The sequence below is a fragment of the Oncorhynchus nerka genome, unplaced genomic scaffold (assembly GCF_034236695.1).
Source record: "Oncorhynchus nerka isolate Pitt River unplaced genomic scaffold, Oner_Uvic_2.0 unplaced_scaffold_963, whole genome shotgun sequence".
Classification (NCBI taxonomy): domain Eukaryota; kingdom Metazoa; phylum Chordata; class Actinopteri; order Salmoniformes; family Salmonidae; genus Oncorhynchus; species Oncorhynchus nerka.
This window is the reverse complement of record NW_027040352.1, coordinates 237560-248918: the sequence shown is the minus strand read 5'-3', so window position 1 is coordinate 248918 and position 11359 is coordinate 237560. Positions and strand designations below refer to the sequence as shown.

At 47.9% G+C, this 11359-nt stretch overlaps 1 protein-coding gene across 1 annotated transcript; it reads right to left on the bottom strand.

The window, feature by feature from the left end:
- Positions 1–2995: 2995 nt before the first annotated feature.
- Positions 2996–6007, bottom strand: LOC135570642 (probable G-protein coupled receptor 19). Its single transcript, XM_065016582.1, has one exon. The coding sequence runs from the start codon at positions 5819–5821 to the stop codon at positions 4517–4519; it is 1305 nt and encodes a 434-aa protein (XP_064872654.1). The 5' UTR covers positions 5822–6007; the 3' UTR covers positions 2996–4516.
- Between the last annotated feature and the right edge of the window lie 5352 nt (positions 6008–11359).

Sequence of the window (11359 nt, the reverse complement as noted above, 5' to 3'; positions counted from 1 at the left end):
GGGTCAGAGGTTAAGGGTCAGGTGTTAGAGGTCAGAGGTTAAGGGTCGGAGGTTAGGGGTCAGAGGTTAGGGGTCAGGGTCTGGCAGTGACAGGTGAGCAGACTGAGCTGCAATGATGGTGCAGAGCGTTTCAATGAGACTTCTTCATCGCCAGAGGTTAGGGGTCAGAGGTTAGGTGAGACTCCATCGCCAACCAATCAGGTCCTCGGTCTGTTGCGTCCATCTGCGTGTGGCTCAGGGAGGGAGCCACCAAAGACTGTCCAGTTAAAGGCCGTCTGTCAGACCAAACACCTCAAGGCTTCAGCCTCCATGAAAATCACAGGGATCACAACAGCAATAACAACATCACAATGTTATAACAGATGGTACAATGTGTTATAACAGATGGTACAATGTGTTATAACAGATGGTACAATGTGTTAATGTACAATGTTTATAACAGATGGTACAATGTGTTATAACAGATGGTACAATGTGTTATAACAGATGGTACAATGTGTTATAACAGATGGTGTTTATAACAGATGGTACAATGTGTTATAACAGATGGTACAATGTGTTATAACAGATGGTACAATGTGTTATAACAGATGGTACAATGTGTTATAACAGATGGTACAATGTGTTATAACAGATGGTACAATGTGATGGTACAATTATAACAGATGGTACAATGTGTTATAACAGATGGTACAATGTGTTATAACAGATGGTACAATGTGTTATAACAGATGGTACAATGTGTTATAACAGATGGTACAATGTGTTATAACAGATGGTACAATGTGTTATAACAGATGGTACAATAAACAGATGGTACAATGTGTTATAACAGATGGTACAATGTGTTATAACAGATGGTACAATGTGTTATAACAGATGGTACAATGTGTTATAACAGATGGTACAATGTGTTATAACAGATGGTACAATGTGTTATAACAGATGGTACAATGTGTTATAACAGATGGGTACAATGTGTTATAACAGATGGTACAATGTGTTATAACAGATGGTACAATGTGTTATAACAGATGGTACAATGTGTTATAACAGATGGTACAATGTGTTATAACAGATGGTACAATAATCTTATAACAGATGTACCATGTACAATGTGTTATAACAGATGGTACAATGTGTTATAACAGATGCTACAATGTGTTATAACAGATGGTACAATGTGTTATAACAGATGGTACAATGTGTTATAACAGATGGTACAATGTGTTATAACAGATGGTACAATGTGTTATAACAGATGGTACAATGTGTTATAACAGATGGTACAATGTATATAATAACAGATGGTTGACAATGTCTACCTGGAGAAAGATCTTCCATTCATAATGTGTTAACTGTCCCCATGTACAATGTGTTATAACAGATCCTACAATGTGTTAGCAACAGATGGTATTCAAACTGTAGACATGTTAACAGACAGACAGGGTGTTATAACAGATGGTACAATGTGTGACAGATGGTGATTCAGAACCATGACATGTTATAGACAGATTAGGGGATTTAGAACCATGGACATGTTAACAGACAGATGAATTCAGAACCATAACATGGTAACAACAGACAGGGGATTAGAACCATAGACATGTTAACAGATAACAGATGGTACCATAGACATGTTAACAGACAGACAGGGGATTCAGAACCATAGACATGTTAACAGACAGACAGGGATTCAGAACCATAGACATGTTATACAGACAGACAGGGGATTCAGAACCATGACATGTTAACAGACAGACAGGGATTCAGAACCATAGACATGTTAACAGACAGACAGGGGATTCAGAACCATAGACATGTTAACAGACAGACAGGGGATTCAGAACCATAGACATGTTAACAGACAGACAGGTGATTCAGAACCATAGACATGTTAACAGACAGACAGACAGGGGATTCAGAACCATAGACATGTTAACAGACAGACAGGGGATTCAGAACCATAGACATGTTAACAGACAGACAGGGGATTCAGAACCATAGACATGTTAACAGACAGACAGGGGATTCAGAACCATAGACATGTTAACAGACAGACAGGGATTCAGAACCATAGACATGTTAACAGACAGACAGGGGATTCAGAACCATAGACATGTTAACAGACAGACAGGGGATTCAGAACCATAGACATGTTAACAGACAGACAGGGGATTCAGAACCATAGACATGTTAACAGACAGACAGGGGATTCAGAACCATAGACATGTTAACAGACAGACAGGGGATTCAGAACCATAGACATGTTAACAGACAGACAGGGATTCAGAACCATAGACATGTTAACAGACAGACAGGGGATTCAGAACCATAGACATGTTAACAGACAGACAGGGGATTCAGAACCATAGACATGTTAACAGACAGACAGGGATTCAGAACCATAGACATGTTAACAGACAGACAGGGATTCAGAACCATAGACATGTTAACAGACAGACAGGGGATTCAGAACCATAGACATGTTAACAGACAGACAGGGGATTCAGAACCATAGACATGTTAACAGACAGACAGGGGATTCAGAACCATAGACATGTTAACAGACAGACAGGGGATTCAGAACCATAGACATGTTAACAGACAGACAGACAGGGGATTCAGAACCATAGACATGTTAACAGACAGACAGGGGATTCAGAACCATAGACATGTTAACAGACAGACAGGGGATTCAGAACCATAGACATGTTAACAGACAGACAGGTGATTCAGAACCATAGACATGTTAACAGACAGACAGGGGATTCAGAACCATAGACATGTTAACAGACAGACAGGGGATTCAGAACCATAGACATGTTAACAGACAGACAGGGGATTCAGAACCATAGACATGTTAACAGACAGACAGGGGATTCAGAACCATAGACATGTTAACAGACATACAGGGGATTCAGAACCATAGACAGAAAGAATCATCGAGAACCATCTCCATCCTCGTCAGACCCCGTTGGGAGGGTTGGCTCTGATTGATAGTTAAACCCTGTCTCCATCCCCTCTCGTCAGACGAAGGTGTTGGGAGGGTTGGCTCTGATTGATAGTTAAACCCTGTCTCCATCCCTCTCGTCAGACGAAGGTGTTGGGAGGGTTGGCTCTGATTGATAGTTAAACCCTGTCTCCCTCCCCTCTCGTCAGACGAAGGTGTTGGGAGGGTTGGCTCTGATTGATAGTTAAACCCTGTCTCCATCCCTCTCGTCAGACGAAGGTGTTGGGAGGGTTGGCTCTGATTGATAGTTAAACCCTGTCTCCCTCCCCTCTCGTCAGACGAAGGTGTTGGGAGGGTTGGCTCTGATTGATAGTTAAACCCTGTCTCCATCCCCTCTCGTCAGACGAAGGTGTTGGGAGGGTTGGCTCTGATTGATAGTTAAACCCTGTCTCCCTCCCCTCTCGTCAGACGAAGGTGTTGGGAGGTTTGGCTCTGATTGATAGTTAAACCCTGTCTCCCTCTCCTCTCGTCAGACGAAGGTGTTGGGAGGTTTGGCTCTGATTGATAGTTAAACCCTGTCTCCCTCTCCTCTCGTCAGACGAAGGTGTTGGGAGGGTTGGCTCTGATTGATAGTTAAACCCTGTCTCCATCCCCTCTCGTCAGACGAAGGTGTTGGGAGGGTTGGCTCTGATTGATAGTTAAACACTGTCTCCATCCCCTCTCGTCAGACGAAGGTTGTTGGGAGGGTTGGCCCCGATTGATAGTTAAACCCTGTCTCCATCCCCTCTCGTCAGACGAAGGTGTTGGGAGGGTTGGCTCTGATTGATAGTTAAACCCTGTCTCCCTCCCCTCTCGTCAGACGAAGGTGTTGGGAGGGTTGGCTCTGATTGATAGTTAAACCCTGTCTCCATCCCCTCTCGTCAGACGAAGGTGTTGGGAGGGTTGGCTCTGATTGATAGTTAAACCCTGTCTCCATCCCCTCTCGTCAGACGAAGGTGTTGGGAGGGTTGGCTCTGATTGATAGTTAAACCCTGTCTCCATCCCCTCTCGTCAGACGAAGGTTGTTGGGAGGGTTGGCTCTGATTGATAGTTAAACCCCTGTCTCCCTCCCCTCTCGTCAGACGAAGGTGTTGGGAGGGTTGGCTCTGATTGATAGTTAAACCCTGTCTCCCTCCCCTCTCGTCAGACGAAGGTGTTGGGAGGGTTGGCTCTGATTGATAGTTAAACCCCGTCTCCCTCTCGTCAGACGAAGGTGTTGGGAGGGTTGGCTCTGATTGATAGTTAAACCCTGTCTCCCTCCCCTCTCGTCAGACGAAGGTGTTGGGAGGGTTGGCTCTGATTGATAGTTAAACCCTGTCTCCCTCCCCTCTCGTCAGACGAAGGTGTTGGGAGGGTTGGCTCTGATTGATAGTTAAACCCTGTCTCCCTCTCGTCAGACGAAGGTTGTTGGGAGGGTTGGCTTTGATTGATAGTTAAACCCTGTCTCCCTCCCCTCTCGTAAGACGAAGGTGTTGGGAGGTTTGGCTCTGATTGATAGTTAAACCCTGTCTCCCTCCCCTCTCATCAGACGAAGGTGTTGGGAGGGTTGGCTCTGATTGGCCAGGCCAGCTTCTTCTCCTTGGCCTCGCGGTCAAACGTGTCGTAGACGGAGTCTTTGGTGAGCGTCGTCTTGGTCGCCACGGGGATATCCACCACTCCCACGTAGTTACTCTTGGCCATGCGGGAGCTGGCGGTGATGGTGTAGGCGTTGCTACGGTAACACTTCATAGAGGACGTGCAGAAGGTCTCCCTCATGCCGCGTCTGAAGTTAGCGTTGTAGACGGAATAGAGCGAGGGTTTCGAGGCGGCGGAGCTGAACGACACCCAGACCACACAGCAGAACACCAGAGCCCCCTGTCTGCTGGGGCCCGGGGCCTCACTAGGGTGCCACACCTGGACCACGTAGAAAGGGGTCCAGGTGAGGAGGAACACCACGTTCAGCATGAGAAACATCTTGATGGTCTTCACTTTAGTCCTGGGGACGATGTTCATGGTTCTCCTGACCGTGTGTCCGTCGGCGCCGATCCTCCAGATGTAGTGGACCACGCGCTGGTAGAACCACACGATGAGGACAGCTGGGACCAGGAACCCCAGGAGCAGGTGGACGGAACCGTACAGAACGCCATCCCAGCTTCCCGCCGGCAGGAAGAAGTCACAGTGCCCTCCCCCGTCCGCCGCCGCCGTCTCCGAGCCGTAGAAGAAAAGACAGGGAGAGACGAAGGCGGCGTCCAACATCCAGGAGGCCAGGATCATCCTCTTCGCTTTCTCCCTGGACACCTTGAAGCTCAGTGGGTACACAATGGTGTAGAACCGGTCCACACAGATGGACAGCAGAACATACACCTGGACACCAGGACACAGGTGCTGCAGGTAACGAACAGCCTTACAGGCGGCAGCGCTGAGAGGCCAGCCCCCGCAGGTCACCTGGAGGAGGATGAAGGGAGCACAGCCCAGGGACAGCAACAGGTCGGCACAGGCCATGGACACCACAAAGTAGTTGGTAGTGGACTGACTCCTTCTGCTACGGTGGATCACGACACACACTAGAACATTACCCAGGATGGACACCAACCACAGGAGACTGAACACCAGCCCCAGAACAGCCACCTCCGCTGGGGTGAGTTCATACCACACCTGGGTGGTGTTCTGGAGGCCGGAGGGGGAAGAGGAGGAGGAGGAAGAGAGGGCGTCGTGGTTCCAGATGGAGGGTGTCGCTGAACTGGTGTTGCCCCTGTCTGAGAGGTTAAAGGTCATGGGGAGGGTAAAGGAGGGGGAGAGGAGGGGCAGGAGGGATGGCTTGATGCTGTCTGTTGATTGGGCGTAGACCATGCCGCTACCGGGAACAGCACCACAGGAGAGCTGCAGAGACAGCACCCACAGGAGAGCTGAGGAGACAGCACCACAGGAGAGCTGAGGAGACAGCACAACAGGAGAGCTGAGGAGACAGCACCACAGGAGAGCTGAGGAGACAGCACCACAGGAGAGCTGAGGAGACAGCACCCACAGGAGAGCTGAGGAGACAGCACCACAGGAGAGCTGAGGAGACAGCACCACAGGAGAGCTGAGGAGACAGCACCACAGGAGAGCTGAGGAGACAGCACAACAGGAGAGCTGAGGAGACAGCACCACAGGAGAGCTGAGGAGACAGCACCACAGGAGAGCTGAGGAGACAGCACCACAGGAGAGCTGAGGAGACAGCACCACAGGAGAGCTGAGGAGACAGCACCACAGGAGAGCTGAGGAGACAGCACCACAGGAGAGCTGAGGAGACAGCACCACAGGAGAGCTGAGGAGACAGCACCACAGGAGAGCTGAGGAGACAGCACCCACAGGAGAGCTGCAGAGACAAACACACAAACAAGATGTTGTGAGATGGAGGAGACTTACTAAACGGTAGGTAATAAATAATAGCATCTGCATTGTATATGATATATACCTGTATGGAAGAGGACGGTCATGAAAATACGATGCCCTCAGAAAGGAGGGACTTTTTACACATTTTGTTGTGAATTAAAAATGGATTCAAATGGATCAAATCCAGATTTGTGTCACTGGCCTACACACAATACCCCATAATGTCAATTAAAAATGAAAAGCTGAAATGTATCGAGTCAATAAGTATTCAACCTCTTTGTTATGGCAAGGAGCCTAAATAAGTTCAGGAGTCAAAATGTTGCTCAACAAGTCACACAATAAATTGCATGGACTCACTCTGTGTTCAATGATAGTGTTCAACATGATTTATAAATTATTTTATTTAACCAGGCAAGTCAGTTAAGAACACATTCTTATTTTCAATGATGGCCTGGGATATCAGCTGATGTACGAAGGGCTATATAAATACATTTGATTTGATTTGAACAGTGGGTTAACTGCAGGTAGCAGAACGACAGATTTGTACCTTGTCAGCTCTTGCAACCTTTCAGTTACTAGTCCAACGCTCTAACCACTAGGCTACCTGCTCTAACCACTAGGCTACCCTGCTCTAACCACTAGGCTACCTGCTCTAACCACTAGGCTACCTGCTCTAACCACTAGGCTACCTGCTCTAACCACTAGGCTACCTGCTCTAACCACTAGGCTACCTGCTCTAACCACTAGGCTACCTGCTCTAACAACTAGGCTACCTGCTCTAACCACTAGGCTACCTGCTCTAACCACTAGGCTACCTGCTCTAACCACTAGGCTACCTGCTCTAACCACTAGGCTACCTGCTCTAACCACTAGGCTACCTGCTCTAACCACTAGGCTACCTGCTCTAACCACTAGGCTACCTGCCTCCCCCTCTAACCACCAGGCTACCTGCTCTAACCACCAGGCTACCTGCTCTAACCACTAGGCTACCTGCTCTAACCACTAGGCTACCTGCTCTAACCACTAGGCTACCTGCTCTAACCACTAGGCTACCTGCTCTAACCACTAGGCTACCTGCCTTTAACCACTAGGCTACCTGCTCTAACCACTAGGCTACCTGCTCTAACCACTAGGCTACCTGCTGGTTACTAGTCCAACGCTCTATCCACTAGGCTACCTGCTGGTTACTAGTCCAACGCTCTAACCACTAGGCTACCTGCTGATTACTAGTCCAACGCTCTAACCACTAGACTACCTGCTGGTTACTAGTCCAATGCTCTAACCACTAGACTACCTGCTGGTTACTAGTCCAACGCTCTAACCACTAGGCTACCTGCTGGTTACTAGTCCAACGCTCCAACCACTAGGCTACCTGCTGGTTACTAGTCCAACGCTCTAACCACTAGGCTACCTGCTGGTTACTAGTCCAACGCTCTAACCACTAGCCTACCTGCTGGTTACTAGTCCAACGCTCTAACCACTAGGCTACCTGCTGGTTACTAGTCCAACGCTCTAACCACTAGGCTACCTGCTGGTTACTAGTCCAACGCTCCAACCACTAGGCTACCTGCTGGTTACTGGCCCAACACTAACCACTAGGCTACCTGCTGGTTACTAGTCCAACGCTCTAACCACTAGGCTACCTGCTGATTACTAGTCCAACGCTCTAACCACTAGACTACCTGCTGGTTACTAGTCCAACGCTCCAACCACTAGGCTACCTGCTGGTTACTAGTCCAACGCTCTAACCACTAGGCTACCTGCTGGTTACTAGTCCAACGCTCTATCCACTAGGCTACCTGCTGGTTACTAGTCCAACGCTCTAACCACTAGGCTACCTGCTGGTTACTAGTCCAACGCTCTAACCACTAGGCTACCTGCTGGTTACTGGTCCAACGCTCTAATCATTAGGCTACCTGCTGGTTACTAGTCCAACACTCTAACCACTAGGCTACCTGCTGGTTACTAGTCCAACACTCTAACCACTAGGCTACCTGCTGGTTACTAGTCCAACACTCTAACCACTAGGCTACCTGCTGGTTACTAGTCCAACTCTCTAACCACTAGGCTACCTGCTGGTTACTAGTCCAACACTCTAACCACTAGGCTACCTGCTGGTTACTAGTCCAACTCTCTAACCACTAGGCTACCTGCTGGTTACTAGTCCAACTCTCTAACCACTAGGCTACCTGCTGGTTACTAGTCCAACACTCTAACCACTAGGCTACCTGCCTCCCATGATTTATGAATGACTACCTCTTCTCTGTACCCCCACACGTACAATTACCTGTAAGGTCTCTCAGTCCAGCAGTGAATTTATAACACAGATTCAACCACAAAGACCAGGGAGGTCTGTGAAACCCTGAGGATGGATCCACAACATTGTAGTTATACTCCTCAATACTAATCTAAATGACAGAGAGTTTTAATGTCTGTGAAACCCTGAGGATGGATCCACAACATTGTAGTTACTCCTCAATACTAATCTAAATGACAGAGTGAAAAGAAGGAAGCCTGTACAGGAGAGATCAGTCCAATTCTAACCTGAGGAGAGATCAGTCCTGAGGAGAGATCAGTCCTATTCTAACCTGAGGAGAGATCAGACCTATTCTAACCTGAGGAGAGATCAGTCCTGAGGAGAGATCAGTCCTATTCTAACCTGAGGAGAGATCAGTCCTGAGGAGAGATCAGTCCTATTCCAACCCGAGGAGAGATCAGTCCTGAGGAGAGATCAGTCCTATTCTAACCTGAGGAGAGATCAGTCCTATTCTAACCTGAGGAGGGATCAGTCCTATCCCAACCTGAGGAGAGATCAGTCCTTTTCTAACCCGAGGAGAGATTAGTCCTGAGGAGAGATCAGTCCGATTCTAACCTGAGGAGGGATCAGTCCTATTCTAACCTGAGGAGAGATGTCCTATTCTAACCTGAGGAGAGATCAGTCCTATTCTAACCTGAGGAGAGATCAGTCCTATTCTAACCTGAGGAGAGATCAGTCCTGAGGAGAGATCAGTCCTATTCTAACCTGAGGAGAGATCAGTCCTGAGGAGAGATCAGTCCTATTCTAACCTGAGGAGAGATCAGTCCTATCCCAACCTGAGGAGAGATCAGTCCTTTTCTAACCCGAGGAGAGATTAGTCCTGAGGAGAGATCAGTCCGATTCTAACCTGAGGAGGGATCAGTCCTATTCTAACCTGAGGAGAGATGTCCTATTCTAACCTGAGGAGAGATCAGTCCTATTCTAACCTGAGGAGAGATCAGTCCTATTCTAACCTGAGGAGAGATCAGTCCTATTCTAACCTGAGGAGAGATCAGTCCTATTCTAACCTGAGGAGAGATCAGTCCTGAGGAGAGATCAGTCCTATTCTAACCTGAGGAGGGGTCAGTCCTATTCTAACCTGAGGAGAGATGTCCTATTCTAACCTGAGGAGAGATCAGTCATATTCTAACCTGAGGAGAGATCAGTCCTATTCTAACCTGAGGAGAGATCAGTCCTGAGGAGAGATCAGTCCTATTCTAACCTGAGGAGAGATCAGTCCTGAGGAGAGATCAGTCCTATTCTAACCTGAGGAGAGATCAGTCCTGAGGAGAGATCAGTCCTATTCTAACCTGAGGAGAGATGTCCTATTCTAACCTGAGGAGAGATCAGTCCTATTCTAACCTGAGGAGAGATCAGTCCTATTCTAACCTGAGGAGAGATCAGTCCTATTCTAACCTGAGGAGAGATCAGTCCTATTCTAACCTGAGGAGAGATCAGTCCTATTCTAACCTGAGGAGAGATCAGTCCTGAGGAGAGATCAGTCCTATTCTAACCTGAGGAGAGATCAGTCCTGAGGAGAGATCAGTCCTATTCTAACCTGAGGAGAGATCAGTCCTGAGGAGAGATCAGTCATATTCTAACCTGAGGAGAGATCAGTCCTGAGGAGAGATCAGTCCTATTCTAACCTGAGGAGAGATCAGTCCTGAGGAGAGATCAGTCCTATTCTAACCTGAGGAGAGATCAGTCCTGAGGAGATATCAGTCCTATTCTAACCTGAGGAGAGATCAGACCTATTCTAACCTGAGGAGAGATCAGTCCTGAGGAGAGATCAGTCCGATTCTAACCTGAGGAGGGATCAGTCCTATTCTAACCTGAGGAGGGATCAGTCCTATTCTAACCTGAGGAGAGATCAGTCCTGAGGAGAGATCAGTCCGATTCTAACCTGAGGAGGGATCAGTCCTATTCTAACCTGAGGAGGGATCAGTCCTATTCTAACCTGAGGAGAGATCAGTCCTATTCTAACCTGAGGAGAGATCAGTCCTAAGGAGAGATCAGTCCTATTCTAACCTGAGGAGAGATCAGTCCTGAGGAGAGATCAGTCCTGAGGAGAGATCAGTCCTATTCTAACCTGAGGAGAGATCAGTCCTGAGGAGAGATCAGTCCTATTCTAACCTGAGGAGAGATCAGTCCTGAAGGGAGATCAGTCCTATTCTAACCCGAGGAGAGATCAGTCCTAAGGAGAGATCAGTCCTATTCTAACCTGAGGAGAGATCAGTCCTGAGGAGAGATCAGTCCTATTCTAACCTGAGGAGAGATCAGTCCTGAGGAGAGATCAGTCCTGAGGAGAGATCAGTCCTATTCTAACCTGAGGAGAGATCAGACCTATTCTAACCTGAGGAGAGATCAGTCCTATCCCAACCTGAGGAGAGATCAGTCCTTTTCTAACCCGAGGAGAGATCAGTCCCGAGGAGAGATCAGTCCGATTCTAACCTGAGGAGGGATCAGTCCTATTCTAACCTGAGGAGGGATCAGTCCTATTCTAACCTGAGGAGGGATCAGTCCTATTCTAACCTGAGGAGAGATCAGTCCTGAGGAGAGATCAGTCCTATTCTAACCTGAGGAGAGATCAGTCCTGAGGAGAGATCAGTCCGATTCTAACCTGAGGAGGGATCAGTCCTATTCTAACCTGAGGAGAGATCAGTCCTGAGGAGAGATCAGTCCGATTCTAACCTGAGGAGGGATCAGTCCTATTCTAA